The sequence below is a fragment of the Aythya ferina genome, assembly GCF_964211825.1.
Source record: "Aythya ferina genome assembly, chromosome: 4".
NCBI lineage: Eukaryota > Metazoa > Chordata > Aves > Anseriformes > Anatidae > Aythya > Aythya ferina.
In genome coordinates this window covers 28,147,596-28,165,497 of record NC_140300.1, presented here as the reverse complement: position 1 = coordinate 28,165,497, position 17,902 = coordinate 28,147,596, and the positions used below count along the sequence as shown (strand labels likewise).

The window sequence follows — 17,902 nt, the reverse complement described above, 5'->3', positions numbered from 1 at the left end:
CTGCATAGCTCAAGAAGAAACATTAGCACAGCTAAACACCAAGGCTTTAAGCTTCCTAAAAGGACATGAAATTAATTATGTAGCTTTGTTATGACAATGCATAAATATTTTAAACACGAGTGACTGCAATATATTGCAAGCAACTTCTGCCTCTGGCCAAATTTGTGTAACACCTCCATTCAACACCCTCTGTGCCAACTCTTTTGGTGGTATAGTTGCCTCCCAAAGGCTGACAGTGATCATTTCATTGCTTGTGTACAGTAATTTGAGAAGGTTCTTCATGGGTGAACACTGACCAGATTAGCCAGCAGAGGCTGATAGATTTTTCCTTTTGAATTGAAAGGAACTTATGTTATTATGTAGTCTAAGCTTTCTAAATTGCACAGGCCGTAGGACTTGAATTAAGTCCTCCTAATAGTTCAACGGCTGTTATTAATTAACATGGATGTTTTTGTTTCTCTGTGCTGCAGCAAGTATTTGTAATTTGTGTAGACCTTGTAAAATTCAGGTACAGTTCCCAACACCTGCTCTTTCTCATTAATGACACATTATTAGCATGTCAGGTCCATAAAGAGTATCTGTAAGGCAGCCAGGAGAGTCTGGAAACTTTGAAGGACATAACATCATTTGAAGGGCTCATGCAGCTTTCTCCTTGTCCCTGTTGCTTTGACAGTCGCAGTAATTTTCTTTAACACTGTAATGCAGCAGATGATCAGCATCTCTGGAGCCTCTGTTTGTGAATCCTCTTTAAAGGGCCTGTGCATGGGGTCTCTCCTTGTTGCCCCAGGTGTGAGGCATCTCAGATACAAATTGTTTTGCCAATACTTAAAACCAATGCACAGACACCTCTCTTGACTTGCTGCTGATGCTGTGTGTAAAGCTGTGTGTTGAGGTGAGCCATCAGTCATGTTTCATCCCTGCCTGTGCCTGCGTTCTTCCTCCACACCCCACATGTCTGGTGAAACACTGTCAGGTCTCCACAGACATGTTTTAAATACTCAGAGAAGCAAGTAATAAATGCAGTCTTAAAGAGCCAAGAAATCAGGGTCCTGTCATCCTTCTGAACCTGGGACCTTCCAGCTAGGATGCTCAGGCCACGAGGCTGTGTCTTTGCTGCTGCTTTTCCAGAGTGAGCACACAAGGCCTGTTGTGCAGTATAGCCTACATATGGTTTGAATTTTGTGCTCTGTTAGAAGAAATATTCCACCTTGCTGCATGCCAGCAATGCCATGGATATTTCAGGGATATCTCTGTTGCTCAAGATGGCTAGATGTAAAGTGGCAGTGACCAGAGCCCCTGCTTTAACTGGGGTAGCAACCCCCTGCCAAATTTCCCTGCCATTTTAACTACAGCATTGTTAGGAAGAGGCTGGATTCCACGGCTGCTGAAGCCCCTGCTGACCTTCTCCTGTTTGTGTGTGGCAGCAGAGCCAAGTGTGTCTTCTGAAAGTAAGAAGAATGAAGTTCATAAGGCAGTGCTATTTTCATCATGTTCTATTGATTTTTACTTAATTTTACTGTTGCTCTCGAACCCACAGTCCCACAAACTGCATATTGGCATTCTCGCAAGTGGTGAGAGGTTGTGACTTTTTTTCTCAAACAACTCTTTGTGTCTTCTCTCTTATTGTCTTTGTGTCTTCTCTCTTATTGGAGCTTGTCAGTATTTTATCTACAATATCTTTTGTCTTTTTCTTGATTCATTTTGCCATGTGTCACCTTAATAGAGACAGATAATATTGTTTTTAATTCCTATACTAAGACAGCAGGTATATTTGTTTTCTGCACTACATAAAGATAGTATTTTCTTCACAAAGTTCTCTACATAAAGTTCTGATGAGTATTTTTACAAAGGGGAGAATTTGCTACAGTATAGAGTATTTTAAATATTTGCAGGAATTCAAGTATGTGATGATTTTAATTCAAATGAAGCTACTGCTAAGCAGGAGACAGAGTGTATGCAGACCGTAGTCTTGCAAGCAAAAAAATGCTATTATGCAGCCACTTAGCATAATAGCTATATAAGAATAGGATCTAGCAAAGCACTGAAGTGAATGTTTGACATTCAAGCATCTGGATAGAGTTAGTGGGGCTATCATTTTACCTATATGTCAGAAAAACCCTGCCATGTTGATGTTTAATTTCTCAGGTTTAGAGCCCACAAGCTTTACATAAAAATAAGGTTTGTTTTTATTTTAAATGAAAATGTGCTCTGTCATAGTCAGATTTTTTTTATATTCTTTCCCTCATTTGCCCTCAAACGTGAGTGTCTGAGGCTGACAAATTGTCTCAGCAAATTAAGTCAAGCTGGAAGCAAGGGTACAGCGCTATGTTAGAGCAGCAAATAAGATTTAAATTTTCAAGCAAGAGTAGTAATTAGGCCATTGCATATTTTATGTCTTCATGTTTATTTTCAAAGAGATAGATCAAAATAAGCATAGATGTAATGAGACGTAAGTAAGTGCTTCAACGAGCAGTTAGGGTTCATCAAGTAAAAGCTACAAATTACTGCTCGGTTTTGCTGCCACCCACAGTGTTTACATCTTTGAAATACCAGCAGGCAGGTGCCCTGGCCAGAGCTTGCTCGTTGGCTCTGTAGTAAGAGAAATAGTACAAATTTAGAGCTGTAACACAAATTATTAAGGGAACGGGCTTAGTTTTTTTTTGGTGGTTTTGAAGATCAGGCAAATCCATCACTGCTGTATAAGAGGATGGTTTGGAGGGTCCCAGGCTCTAAATCTGTATCCTGTGTCTGTGTGCATGATGTCTGACAGCCCATGTGGGCTAGGCCAAGGTGCTGCTTTCCCCCTCTGCCCCAAGCAGGTGGCTTGGGCAGTAATCATTATTCCTACCTGTGTTTCTGCACAATATTGTAATGTTTGCCTCTGCATGATGTTGTTTTTCCAGCAGAAGTAACATGACCACTATAAAAAAGTCATAGGATGGGAACTGCAGTTATGTGTTAATTTAAGGTTTTCAAACAGAATCACAGAATCACACAGAATCACAGAATTTCTAGGTTGGAAGAGACCTCAAGATCATCGAGTCCAACCTCTGACTTAATGCTAACAGTCCCCACTAAACCATATCCCTAAGCTCTACATCTAAACATCTTTTGAAGACTTCCAGGGATGGTGACTCTACCACTTCCCTGGGCAGCCTGTTCCAATGCCTCACAACCCTTTCAGTAAAGAAGTTCTTCCTAACATCTAACCTAAAACTCCCCTGGCGCAACTTAAGCCCACTCCCCCTCGTCCTGCCACCAGGCACGTGGGAGAACAGACCAACCCCCACCTCGCTACAGCCTCCCTTGAGGTACCTATAGAGAGTGATAAGGTCGCCCCAAACCTTACATGCCAGTAGTATTCTCCCTGTTCTGATGTCTTCCTTTACAGTGAGAGTAGTTTTGTCGGTTGAGCTAGACCTAAAAGAAAAAAAAATGGTCCCTAGAGTTCATAATCTAGTATTTTGCTCTTCTTTGCTTAGTCCTCCCATCCCAAAGATGCAATCCTTCCCTAAAAATTCCCAGAGTACTTTATATCCAGGTACATACCATGAAATACTCTAAGGGAAAACAATCCAGAAAGTAATTGTTTGGCCTTCTTCCCCACAGATCTGATGGCACACAGGCCTTGCTGCTGCTCGCACGAATAGAAACAAGGTTGGGTGCTTTCGTCTGCCCTCTTCTGAATTGTACCAGTTCCAAGTATGAGCCAGAAAGAAGAAGAAATGGAGGAGAGCTCCCCACCACTCTGTGCCACCTGCGGCCAGGCACATTTACCAGAGGAAAACCACTTGTACAGCTACACGGAAGAAGTTGATGATGATCTGATCTGCCACATCTGCCTGCAACCTTTGCTTCAGCCGATAGACACGCTCTGTGGTCACACCTTCTGCACGGCCTGCCTTACGAACTTCCTCCTGGAAAAGGACTTCTGCCCCATGGACCGCAAGCTCGTGGTTCTCCAGAGCTGCAGGAAGTCCAGCATCCTGGTGAATAACCTCCTGGACAAGCTAATGGTTAGCTGCCCTTTCACAGAATACTGCTCAGAGATTGTGCAGCGTGGTCACCTTGAACAGCATTTCCAAACCCAGTAAGTTTTGGCTGAGAGGCGGTGTTTTTTTTTAATTGCTCTGTCTTTTACTTAAGGAGAGGGAAAAGTATCTGCAAGTAATGCTGATTAAAATAGACTGTTAAAGTTAAGGAAGATTTATCAATTTCAGTCCCCGTGAGTACCTATGCTATTACGAGTTTAGAGATGAATTTCTATTTGACTATATCTTACTCTTTTTGTTAGAACCAAATCCACTCCAGGTACTCCATGCTCTTGTTAGCAGTTCTCAGTGGATACCTTGTGGTTAGCTGCATAATGGAAGCATGTATTTAGTCATCCGAAGAGATCCGCGAGTTTGGGGAAGCTGAGCTACCATGAATATTTTAGTGGTACATTACGGCTTTTGTAATTGCCCTTTCTTCAATCCGTTTTTGAATCGCAAATGACCTACATGTGAAGTAGAGCAGAAAATATTCCGGTTTGGTTTTTGTCTTTGGAGCCGCGGGCTCCTTCCTTCCAGGTGAGCACCAGCCCCGTGGAGGCTCCAGGGGCCTTGCACAGACCCAGCCTCCCCAGCAGGGCATGGGGGAGCAACGTGGCCTGCCTCCACATCCATGCTCACCTCCCCAGTGGCCAGAACACCCTCGCTGAAGGAGAAACATCCCCAGGGAGCAGCTTGGTTCCTTTGAAGGGGGAGAACTGATGGTGAATGATGCACTGTTTGACAGGGAAAAGCACGTGTATTGCATCTTCAGCCTTCCTTTCAGCGGGCAGGAGTGACGAGGTACCTCCAGGGCTGTGATTTCCGACTGCTTTGGTGTAGTACAAAAAACAGCATCTTGAATCCAAGGGGAGCTGGGGTGTTAAGACATGCCCTTTTCTGTGGCCTTTATCTGTTCTTTGGTGAAATGACTTCTCCTGTGCTTTGCAGGTGCGACTCACGCTCCTAGGTGAGGAATTTATTCAACATATTCACTGTTTGTGTCATGGTTTAAAAAGTCAATCATTTTTCACCACTAAAACTCAGAAAAAGGAAGAAAAAAAAAAAAAGGTGGTGGCAGCTGTGCTCTGCAGGATTAGCTTTCTGCTTCTGGAAGAAGAAATTAGCAAGGTTTCCTGTGATTTTCTGCCTTTGTTCAGTAATTCCCTCACATGCTGCAAATACAAATTTCAAAAGCGATGCAGGTAAAGGGACTGACAGTCTGCTGTGAGCTGCTGTCACAGAGATTATGTTGCTCTACAGATTGCAGAGATAAAATCTTCAGCCCCTAGTGCAAATACCCTTCCATTGTGATATATATAGCTGACTTTATTGGATTTTAGATCCTGCTTTTTGACTTCACTTTTTCTTGAGATGACAGATCCATGGCCATCAAATTAATTAGGCCTGAGCCCCACCAGGGACAAGTTTAGTAACACATCTCCACAGCCTCTTTCTGCATCTCCTCCCCTGTGCCAGGCTCTCCCCACTACCTTCCAGCCTTGAAAACCCAGAGCAGAACTGTGGCCATTAAATCCTAAAGCCTCAAGGTAGTGCAGGACAAGATGGTGCTACACAGCTTCTTCTGTGCCACCCATGACCACATTTTCCATATTCAGGATGGTTTGGAGGGCTGAGTTACCTTAAGGCTAGAAGGCAGGGGCATATAAATAACAGGGTACCTTTGCTGCTTAGAGTTTCACTAAAAACCACAAGTTTTTATGGTTTAAGCCAATTGAAGGTTCCCCAAGGCCATGCCCTCGCTGGCATTCCCACCTAAAAGAATTAGGAGGGACGCATAAAGGAGATTTTTGAAACCTTGTGTTTGCAGAAACAGTGCAGTATGTTTACTTTTAAATGTAGCTTTGTTAATAATCACCAGAGATACGTTATTATTCTGCACAATTCAGTTCACAGAGCAGCAGGGAAACATTTCTTGCCACCCCACTCCCAACTCATGGCAGTGCAGGAAAGGAGAAGGGCACTGTGCTCTTCAGGCACCAGCTGCAGCATGCCCAGGCACAGCGCAGGCTGAGCTGATGGGGTTCTTTTAACAGCGATGAATCAGTAGACAAAGTGTCTGAATTCGCTGATTAGAAACAAATAAATAAATAAATAATATTACAGCAACAACAGCCTGGTGCCTTTGGATAGAATGGCTCAGATGCTGGCTGAAAATAAAAAATCTCAACTGAACATGACCCGTGTTCTCAGTGAAAAAATCAGACTCTGTTAGAGTCACCAGGGCAGTCGGCAGTCCTTGTGTTTCTTGCACAAAACAGTCTCAGATCAATCCTGGTTCTCAGAGAGAAAATGAAAGCTTGCCCTCTTCAGGGGTGGGGTCACTGATGGGATAAGGTGAGCTTGCTGGTTTTTATGCTTTGTAATTGAAGAGAGAACGTGAATTTTTTTAAATCTCCAGTTACCACAGAGTAGACCACTGAAAGCATCCTTATTGAAAATGTTTGCTCTTGCATCCTGAGAGAGAGAGAGAGAGGGAGAGAGGAGACATGCCCTTGGCTTCCTACATGATTTATGTTTGCACAGAACCATCTGACTGGATGTTGAGAATTCAGACCGCGATGCAAGCAGCCAGCAGTTGGCTGTGATGCTTTGTGGTGTTTTACTTTAAAAAGGTGTGGTCTTCTGCTGTAGCTCGCTTCCAAACTCCACGGGGGGCACGTTTCCCCCGTGTCAGACGGCTACACCCTTCCGTGATGCAGTTCAGCTCGTAACCCATCTGCTCGTGGGCAGTGATGTAAATGTACCAGCTGGCTCCGGAGAACCACTCTGAATCCTGCAGGAGGCAGGTCTCTTCCCCGAGCATCGCTCTGCTCTGCAGCATAAGTCACTGTCTCGCCAACCATGCTGTGCTGTCCCTAAACCCTCACATCTCCCCATCTGAGAGTCAGAACGAGTAATCCTCTTACAGGTCAATGATTTTGCAGCGTAGCCTCGTTTGTGGGATTTAAGCTCGATTCGTAACGTGCTCCCGTTGCGTTGAAATGGAAAGGCTCGCTTAGAAGGGGCTTGGCTGGCACGACAGCTTCGCGGTGCGTGTCCCACCAGCACAGAGCGAGTGGGAAGGAGGAAACCTAGCAGCAGTGCCAGCCCTGCACTGGGAATGAAGGCTCTCCTGTTACTGGTCCTACCTTGGCTAAGCCCTGCAAACTACATAGACAATGTGGGCAACCTGCACCTCCTGTACTCGGAGCTGTGAGTACGCGCAGCCACGCTGTCCTCGTGCTCTCTGTCTGTCTGTCTCACCTGAGCGGCCGGGAGGTTCTCACCCTTGTGGGGGTCTGTCTGTGTGTCTGTCTGTGCCTGGGCATATGTGTGAAGGAAATCTCGCAGCATCTCGCCAATAGCCTGAAACAAGGCTGCAAAGCAGCTGCTTCACATCCCAAGGGCTAATAATAGTAATACGTCCCCCTTGCTTTCTGCTCCCAAAGAGCGTGGAAGCAGCTAGGGCGTACTGAGTGAAAGAGGGTTTTTTTCCTTATCAACATGCTCTGCTGTGCTGGCATTTCCAGTGGTTGTTGGGTCTGTGTTTTTTTTTTTCTTTCTTTTTTTTTTTTCTTTCTTTTTTTTTCCCATTTCCGAATCTCTGTCTCTTCTGTACTTGCCAAGGATAGCTTTGCTTGGGCGTAGAGGAGGGCATGGTGCTGGGCACCCCTGGCAGAGCTCTCACGGTGTGTACACGCATAATGCTCTGTGTGTAAATCTGCATGCCTGTAGCAAAAACACTGAGAAGCCTTTCACCAGAAATAATTCATTGGAAACAGGAAAGAAATTTCCTCTATTTGTGCTTTTGCCCACAGCAGAATGTTATTTTCTCTAGAATGCAAGTTTTAATGTAGCAGTGCATGCATATATCTTCAAAAAATATCTTTAAAAATTTCCCAAACCCCACAGCTGATCTTTCCCATCCGTAAGACAAATATTCTGTGGTATCATCTCTAACTGACACTAGTTTAATCTATGTTTCAATGTTATTGTAATGGTTAATAGGGCCTTTGTGAATAGAAGCAGATATTTGCTCCAGTATGTTTTAATCAATCATGTTTTGTTTGTGATTTAACAAATTATACATTCTGAGATCTTCCTTGAGATAATGAATGGAATGGCTAATTCTGCTCAAAAGTCAGAAATGACTGTGCTGTGTCTACAGTGGGAATGTTTCAGTAACAGTTGCGATTAATATCAATGAGACTAATTTCCAAATGATTTGGTCTCTGCCATTACACAAAAAAAAAACAGGGCTTTGCAGAAATGAAAAGTCCCCTTCTGAAATGCTTGTGTGATATGCATGTCAGCTATTAATAATTTAGCCATTCTTAGTACAACCGCTCAGGATTTCTGTATGCCATGGGTGCTTTCAAACATTTAATAAACCTGGTTTTGAGGGTTGCAGCTATGCCCTCGTTTTAATTAACTGGCATTTTGTTAAAGAATGTTAATTAAAAAGTAGAGTAAAATAAAATAAATCAGTGAAGCCAAGCAGGCTACAGGAGCAATCAAGCTCAAACAGAGCAGATGAACACTTACAATGGAAACAATGGCATCTGGGACATCTAGTTTCCAGGAAAACAAACTGATGAGATTAATCAGAGCACAGGCGCACGCACAGCCTCCTCGCTTTTCTTGGGGAATTCAGGTTCACTGACTCTCCCAGGATAAAGAGCTGTGATGCACAGTAGCTATTCAGCTCTTATTTATTTAGCCTTCTAACCCACAGAGATGCTGTTCTCATGGATGTAGGCAGTCGGTCTTAATTGAGCGGGTGTGGGCTCAGGCTTGGACATGCATCTTTGGGTGTCAGCAATGGGAGGTGGCACATCCCCGACCAGTGCCAGCCCTGGGTGCTGCCCCATGCCCTGCTCACTGCCCCATTGCCACCCGAGGTGACAGGCAGCAGGATTCACTGGGGCTGGCATAGCCCAAAACAGCGCCACATGGTTTGAGCTCATTTCAGGCATCTTTCCTGCTCCACGTGGACTCTGGATGCTGCACAAGGCGCTGACATACTGATCTGTGAGATGGACACAGGGTCCTCGCTAATAGTAGTGGCTGAAAGAGGGACATGGTTTTCAGTCCCATTTAATCAATGTATACAGATGTTAGAACCTACAGGTTGTTATGTTGACTAATCAGGCACTTACATACAGGATATTTTCCATGCCAATTTTGTGAGACAGTGTGGGCACCATCATCCAGGACACGGGGACACAGCTTCACTGTCCCAGTCCTTTTAAAATGCCCCAAAGCCTGCAGAGGCAGCTCCATAAATCCCTCCCCACAGGCAACCAAAGAACTCCCACCATGTGTAGCTTATCTGATGGCTTTCCCCACTGCTCAAAGCCAGACCATAGCAAGCAGAAAGCCTTTTTTTTCATTATCCCACTCTCTTTGGGTGCTGGCCAGTGCAAATACTGGCCTTGGTCGGGACTCATTATTTGGCTGGCTGGCAGCCACCAGAGATACCAGACAGGGGAGGGGGCAGCAGGGCTGTGAGCAGCCTGGGAAGAGATTTGGAAAGGTGAGGGGCATGGCTATCATCACCAGCATCAGGGCAGGAGGCAGAACAAGGGTGATGGGTTAGCATCACCTTCCCTCTCACACAGCCTCTCTCTTTTACCCTGTTAAAACAGAGGCTAGGTTATTTGTGCTGAGCTGTGGGTGTTTGCTTTGGTTCGAGGGTATTTAGCTCCCTAACTGAAGAATGGATGGTTTGGGGAATAGGGACTACAGCATAGCCCAAAGCCTGGCTGGAGATGAAAGCTCTGGAATTCATTTAAGAAAGAAAAAGGCTATTTGAGGAGAGTTGAATAGGAGAAATGAAGCTGGGGAAAGGCCGTGTCAGACCCTTGCACTTCACCTGTGTGCCATGCAGGGGAAAGAGGTGTGTGTGTGTGTGTGTGTGTGTGTTGCAGTGACACTCGGTGGGACAGGTGTGGAGTGCTGATAACTGCAGGTATGCTCAGCAAGCAAATAATGTGTCTCCTGACACTGTTGCCTACACGAGAACCACTTCCCTGGCCATTGTCTGTTGTGCCTCCCTTGCCCCCAGCACAGATGCCCCTCTGGTCCTCACTCTGTACCAAGCTAGAAACAGCAGCCCTGGGCTCTACCCAGGGTCTACGCCTTCTCCTTTATGTCCCTGTAAAGGAGCCTCAACAGATACAGTCTCTTTCTTATCTATATAAATAAACTTGAGGGAAAGGAGGATGCAAGAGCAGGCAGTGAGTAACCTTGCCTTGTCCATCTGAGGACCTCTGCCACATGGACAACATGGGGTGGTGTCCAACCTAATCCCCTTCAGCACGTGGCCCTACTGACCGAGTGGCCACCTGGGCAGCGTGCTCAGCACAGGCCCTGCGCCAGGGAGCCTGTGGCAGCTGTGCTTGCTGTTCTCCAAGGATTAAACAGCCCCTGGCCCGAGGCAGGGCTGCTAATACACTGGCTGGAGGCACCCCACTAATTTAAATCAAGATTTTTATTTTAAATCTGCTGCTAGAGCAAAAGACACAACCTAACCTCTACACCCACGTGCAAAAATAAAAAAATAATAATAATCCTTCTTTTGTGTCTTACTGCTCTTGGGTTTTACATGAAGCAGTCAAAGGAATCCCACCAAATTAACAGGATCAAGTTTCCCCATATAACTTTTATATGATAACGTCTCTCCTACATTTCAAAACAGCACTTTGGCTGGAAGAGCCAGTAAAATTTAGTTTCTCTGTTCATTCAATTTAAGAAGAGGCACAAGTGCCAGCTGTCTTCTAGTGTCCTTGGGCATGTCTGGTTTTTGGTAAGCACGATATAGCTCAAGCCATTAGCTGAAGGAGGAATTCCGTAGTGAAAAACAAGAGTGGAAAATTATAGTATCTTTTAGAGGGTTGCTTTCAATTCAGCTAATCCCCTCAAGGCTCCTCAGGTTCGAAGTCAGAGCAATACTGCATTTACAGAAATGGCCAGAGCAACATTTAACTACAGACCTTAGAAAATCCTCCCACACATGGTGGCTTGGCAAAGCCCAGTGGGGAAACGTGGATCTGGCTTCAAGCCTGCTCTTGAGAAGTTAAGGAGGGCAGGGCACTTTGCTCAGCTGGGCTGTGCATGTTGCATGCAATATTTGGAGCAAAAATGGTGAGGATGGAGCTCCTCATGCTTGTGTGTTAGTCTTTTGCGAAAGCCACGTGCTGCCCTCCTTTCTCAACGCAGATCTCAACGCATGTGGAAATCTGTGCCAGAGCTAAGCTGTGAGGTTAATTAAAGCTGAAAGTGTTGGTAAGGAATGCTGAAAGTGAATGGAAAGATTCTTGAATGAAAATGTAAATGAAATGTCTGCAATATCTGCATTAAACAGACAGGACAAAGCACATTCAGATGAAATGTGAAGAGTCCTTTCCAGTAGAGCTGGCTGCCCCTGAGGAAAAGGGGGCAAAACCTGCTGTACTGTTCTTAAAAGTACGGAAGGAGCTGTAATCCAGACTCATGGCATTGAGGCACCCAATATGAATTTGTCTACATATATCAGCTGCTGTATTCAAGAGTATTTGATACAGACTACACTGCTGGCATAGGAGAAAAAGCGGTTGCTTCCACTGACCATGACTACTTAGGTCCAAAGACAATCTCCAGGAACCAAACCTCCTTTGCAAGCTTTAAGAATTGGTTGATTATGCCTGAGAAGTTCATGTGCAATGGAAGTTGGCCTTCCAGTAATGCTTTGAGAAAGGTCATGCTTTATTACTCACGCACATGCATGAAGCTCACCTTTCCTCCTTCACAGCCACCTACATACACTTGAGATGAGAATTAGACCTTGCACTCTGCTGGCATGTCTTCTTGCGGCTGGAGACTTCTCAAACCTCTGGAAAAGCCTGATGCTGGCTAATGTCACTCCCAACAAATGAGCTTCATTGCCAAAAATAAAACCTGTGCCAGCCGATAAAGTGAAACGATGCCAAGGTGAAAACACAGTGCAATAATTATCGTCAGCAGAAAGGTTTCTTTTCATGAATGAATTATGCCTCAGTTATGTCTGAATTTTGTGTAGGCTGCTCGAAAGAAGTGTGCTTATACTCCTTGCCTATGTAACGGGAGCACAAAGGGGGCAAACCTTATCCCTCTCTGAGGCTGGCTAGGAACAGACATCCCACTTTCGGATGGGGCCAGAACAGGGAAAGCACTGGAGCAGGAAGGGACAGGGTGAAGGGAGTTGCAAAAGGTCGGTGGTTGCACACAGGCAGCAGACACTCGTTTCTCTTCTGTCATTAAGCCACCCTGGCCGTATGCTGCAAGTTTGGCCGACCTCCGCATCTCTCTGACAATTAACCTAGTTTAGCACTGGCACTGGCAGCATGACAAGGATATTTTTCCTTGAGCTATTTCTCTGACAAATCTGGCAGAACTGGGCTGCCCTGTAACGCAAGGATAAATGCCACTCTTGCAGAGCTCTAGTGCCCATTGTAGATTAACTCCTGCTCTGAAAACTGGTTCAGGGATCAGCTACAGCACAGCAGGGAAGCAGACTTGTAGGTTTGAGGGTCTTGTCTTATTTTTATTTTTTTTAATATTCTTGACCTTTGGGGGAAATCTGCCTTCAAGGTTCCAGTCAACAGAGCAGCATTTTGTGACTGTCTCCATGACCAGAGACATTGTTTAGGAACTAGAATGGATTGTCTGCATCTTGGCATGTGACTGCGTGTCCAGACTGCACCCCTTGAACACTGTAGTGACCAGGTGGATGAGGATGCCAACTACACAGGACACAGAAACACTGATTTTATGCTGACATCACTGACAATGCTGGACTAACAGCACAGACTGTAGGTGTCAGCATCGATGGCTGCTTGGGGCTTCATATTCTACAAGGAGGGCCCAGCCCTTTCCCTCTGTGTCGGACTGGTACCTCAGGAGAGGTATCTCTTAGTAAATGGTGTTTCATATCATGACTAAAACCTCACTGTCACTGAAGGATTCCTGGCTTGGAGCTGAATCCTCTTTGGGGATTAAGAATGTGAATTTAATTTTACATCACCCCTAGGCCTTGGCAAAGTTGCAGTTGACAAAGACTGAATATATCCAGTGAATCCTTGGACTATCTCTACAATATGTTTTATGCATTCATACGATTTATTAATTGACAACAGATTCTGAATATAGATTGAAGCAAGTTCAGGAGCAACCTAGTGAAATGACTGGAGATTACAACAGATGGTGTACAAATTTTACACACACACCCCAAAAAAAAAGAAAAAAAAAAAAAGTGGATTGTCTGTAACTTCTACATGTTTTACAATATATCCTCCCAATATGAAGTTAAAGAGGCTGACTGTTACACTGAGGAGGTCAAGCTGTATTTACAGGAAGTTCTTTTCTCCTTTCTTCTGAATTTCTATTGGCAGCACTATCAAACTTTATCGATAAAGTCTTGCATTTCTCAGCACTCTAGACAAGCAAACAGATTTGTGAAGATCACACATAATAATGACCATATCTGCCCTGGTTTTCATTCTCTCTTCTTTCTGTTAAGATCCTGGACACTTGGGTGATGAGAAAATAATCACCATTGACTCCTCTAATCCTGAGGAGTTGTCCTGGTCCATGACACTGCTGTGATACATGGAGACAAGTTAAGAAAAGAAATTTGCTGTTGCTAGAGCCGTGTAGATTTTTTAGTCGCTCTTTCTCACTTTTATTTGTATTTACTCACTGATTATTATCTACCTAGATAATGTAAAGTAAACGAATAAAAATGTCTTTAGTGGTATAAATTTCAGGTACAAAATTCAATCATCAATGTATTGCTCTAGGATTTTTCCTCTTTTGCTCTATTCAAATCACATTGTCAGGAAACAAGCATTTTAGGCCAGAAAGTCATTTTATGTGCACATATTGGGAAACTTACACCTCTCCATATATTGCGCATTGCAGTCCTATCATTCACTAGACAGTGTGTAATATATTCTTAATGTAGAATTTCAATAATTTAGTAACCTCTTAAATAGAGAAAGAAGGGAGTATGACCTGCTCTGAGGATCATATTTTCCTGTCTCCTCTGCAGACCTTAGAGAACTGATAAGATTAGTAGACTGATGGCCTTGTTATGGTTAGTGTTTTATTAAGAACAGCCAGTACTAATTTTGAAAGCATAATTAAGGGTATTTTCTTTTCTTCTCTCGTATACGATAAGCATTACTCTTACATATTATTCTTAACATTCAGCTAGCCCTGATGAAGTCCTGCTGTTCTTTTACCTTCCTTCCCATGTAAAACAACCAATGGAGTGGTTTCAAAGGGCATCCATGGAGGCCTCTCCTCTTGTAGATTTTATAACTCAATAGTACAAAAGGCCAGAAAACGTCCCACGTGGAGCAGGCTTTTATGGAGAGGAGATGGGCATGATTAACCAAATGTGTTCTGGAAGACCACTGGAAGCAGAGAATACTCTGTGCTGCTGCTACTAAATGAGGATGTGTAGGTTGATATGGATGAGCAAGGCTGTTTCGCTCAATATGTACGAGCATCTCCTGCCAAGAGACTGAATTACAGTCAGAAGTAAGTGCTCTCTATGAAGAGCCAGTGTTGCAACACTGTTCTTCACCAAACAGGTTTTGCAGTGGGAGCATGCATCCCAAGAGGTGGCCATGACTTGGTCATGACTTGCCTTGCCAGCTCTCAGATGATCCAGGCCACGGGTTCTAGCTGAAGATTTGGCACATCTCTCCTGGTTTGTCTTTACATCAGGAAGATGACACTGCAGGAGAAAGGGTGAATACAAATTCTGTCCCAAATAAAGTGTGTAAGTACTGGTGCTTTTGTCACTGGGATTTGTTGCAGGGGTGAACAAGATTGAAAGCACCTGGTGATGTTACTTTGCCCCAACCCAGACCATAATGGAAGTATTTATACCATTAATATTAGCTGAGTCAATATAGAAATGCTGAGGAGATCCTAGTGCTGGCTACTGCAAACTATGCTGTCCAAGTGACCCTTGGGCCCTGGCACAGGACTGGCAGAGGCTGCACATCCTGCACAGCCTCCAGTGCTAGGGATGTGCTCTTTTCTCCACATCTACTTTGTATTATGAGTCAAAGGTATGGTCACACCAATGTGCTTTCCTCAGTGTTGTGTCTGTGACCTTTTCTTGGTGCCCATTTTAAAAAGTCCCACATTTGCATTTTGCATATCTTGATGAATTTTAGTGGACTGAGTGTGCACCATTTCTAGCAAGCCTCCTGTTTCCAGTTTCTTCCCTCAGAGGGGATTGAATTCCAGCACATTCTTGTTTTATCCTTCCAAGACATGAGTGTAATGAAGTTGGACAGTAATGGTTGCTGTATTTCACTTTTTTTCTGCTCTGTCCCCAGTGGTCTAAGCATCTGTAGGTTTGAAGGCACTTACAGTCATGGTCTTTGAGTTCAAAATAAATCAGAAGAGAACAGACCAAAACAGGACAGAGCATTTAATAAGATATATAGTATACATATAAACTTGCACTTAATATGTTGAGCTGACAAAGCAAATAAATGCAAAGTTTTGCAGACTTGCCTTTTTTGTAATCTAGGCTTGAATAATAGTAACATGACCCAAGTGAGCAAAAGAAATTTATAATGGGAGGCCAAGAACAAGTAACCGTCTTCTACAACTAATGAACTGTAATCCATACCAGAGATTTCCAAAATGCATTTGTTCCTCTTCCACCTACCTCCCAACAGAATCAGCCTGTCTTCCTTCCTCTTTTCCTTCCCTTTCTTCAGCAGATGCTTACTTATATTCCTGATACTTTTGCTAACTCAGCACTGGAGAGAGGGAAATAGCTGCATTCTTAGGCAGAAGATGCATTTCACAGGCTTGTGATGGTCTCCTTGCTTTCTGTTAAGGTCTGCTAATTGTTGTTCAGATCTTTCTGTGTTTCACATAGCCCCTGCTTTTCAAGTCCCCAGCAAATAGAAGTTGACAACCAATGCAAAAAACACCATAGCAATTTAGTGCCCTGTGGTGCTTTACAACACCAAGAGAACTCACAGCTGACAGCATGAAGGTTTTTTTGTCTGTGATGAGCTTGGTTTGCTTGCATGTCAGGTAAAAATAACAGTTTGATCTTAAATAGGTGTTTATCTTTTTGCAGTGTTACATAAACTCTCTTGGCACCTCCTGACAAGTGTGAATTGGCTGCTTCTGCCCTATGTATGTTTTGAGAGAAAATGTAGGTTTGCAACCCTTTATATTTGAGTCTTTCTTTTTGTTCCCTAGACATGACTTGTAACGCTTGCCAGTCTCCATCATCACCAGTATCAGGCTGTCTTTTGGTTTCTTTAACCATTTTCCAGTTGGATGCTCCCGTCTATCCTAAGTCTTTGTCTGTCCTTTGCTACCTCTAAATTCCTATTTCCTTTACACCTCTGCTCTTTGCCTCTCCCACAACCTAACAATGAACTGCTTGGCAGAGCAGTAACCTGGGATCAAGGTCAGCAAGGAAGCATGGTTTTAACCACTGCATCATATGATGGCAGCACCTTTCTCCTGCCTGGTGGAAGGAAGAGAAGCAGAGACTGAGCAAGCAATTGAACTTCTTTAAAAATATAAGACTGTCTTGGACACAGGCTCTATTGTAACCACTACAATAAATAGACAGAGTCAAAGTCAAATAAGGACAGATGCTGCTTGTCCTGGATTTGACCGTGTCAGGTGAATAGAGGTCACCCATTCATAATCTCAAAGTCACTTGAATTTGACATGTTCAGGGTATCAGTCCATGGATAGAAAGCTCTTCCTGGGCTGCCCAAGCCCTGTCCTCCTCATTGTGGTGATGGTGAGGCCCTATCTGCTCCATTCTGTTACCTCCAGTCTCCTGATGCCTGTGAAGGAGCTATTCTCTTGAGGGCACTGTCTTGTTCAAAGAGAGTAAGAAGGAAAGGGAAAGAGAGAAATGGGCTGATTGGACCTGCCAAGGATTTGTGTGGCCAACTACAATGGTGCTGAGCATGCTGAGCCATGTGTCTTCTGTCTCCTCGCACTATTTCAACACTGCAAAACTCTGAGCTGGTTATGCTTCTTATTTTAAATTTATGGATTAATGTATGAGTAAACTGTGAGTTCAGGCTGTGGAGCTTAACGTCAGAAAAACATGTGGATCTGAAGGCTCAAAACAAAGAAAGCTTTATGAATTGACCAGGTTTGGTGACACACTCTTTATGTTAACTCCACTTCAACAGTTCTGGTGAACTTTAAACATTTACCTGTTAGACTAAACACAGGTTAAGCCAGGCTGTGAAATAACTCAACTGTAGGGCTGACATCTGATCAAAATCTTATCTACTGATCTTCTGCCTAGCTGCATTACCACCTGGACCGAATTCCTTAAAAGAGTTGCACACTGTCCTTCAGAAACCACTAAAAACAATGAAAATAAAGTAAGTCAAGGAAATAGGGATTGTAATATAGCCCGGTTCCTCTTACCTAGTTAATTTGTTTAATTTGAAGACCACACTTCTAATTGTTTCACTATGTGCTATTTCAGCAGTCAGGCAGAGGAAGCTATGGGAGATGGAAGAAGTGAAAAGAGCAGTACCAACATGCATGGATAAGTTCTTTACAGATATTATTCCACTGAACACTGACTTCATTGACAAATGACTCCTGACTTTCACTGGAATGAACTAGGAAGAATGAGGTTTTGTGTACATGGAGAAACATCTATTTTTTACATACCTAGGAAGATATGGAGTAGTAGAGATCCAGTTTTATATGTACATTTTTGGGGAGGAGTGGGTGGGTAGAGGAGCTTCTCACCACTCTGAAAAGTGGTGAGACACACCACACTGTTTTTAACAGAAACAACATGTTTAAAAAAACAAAAC

General features: G+C 43.8%; 1 protein-coding gene across 4 annotated transcripts in view; it reads left to right on the top strand.

Moving 5' to 3' along the window:
- Window positions 1-17,902, top strand: part of LNX1 (ligand of numb-protein X 1) — a 120,141-nt gene that overhangs the window by 53,564 nt on the left and 48,675 nt on the right. For all 4 annotated transcript variants that reach the window (XM_084517663.1, XM_084517664.1, XM_084517662.1 and 1 more), the window contains one exon: window positions 3,610-4,090. In XM_084517663.1, the coding sequence (XP_084373789.1) occupies window positions 3,705-4,090 (386 nt within the window). In that variant the 5' untranslated portion in view covers window positions 3,610-3,704. The remainder of the gene's footprint in view (window positions 1-3,609; window positions 4,091-17,902) is intronic.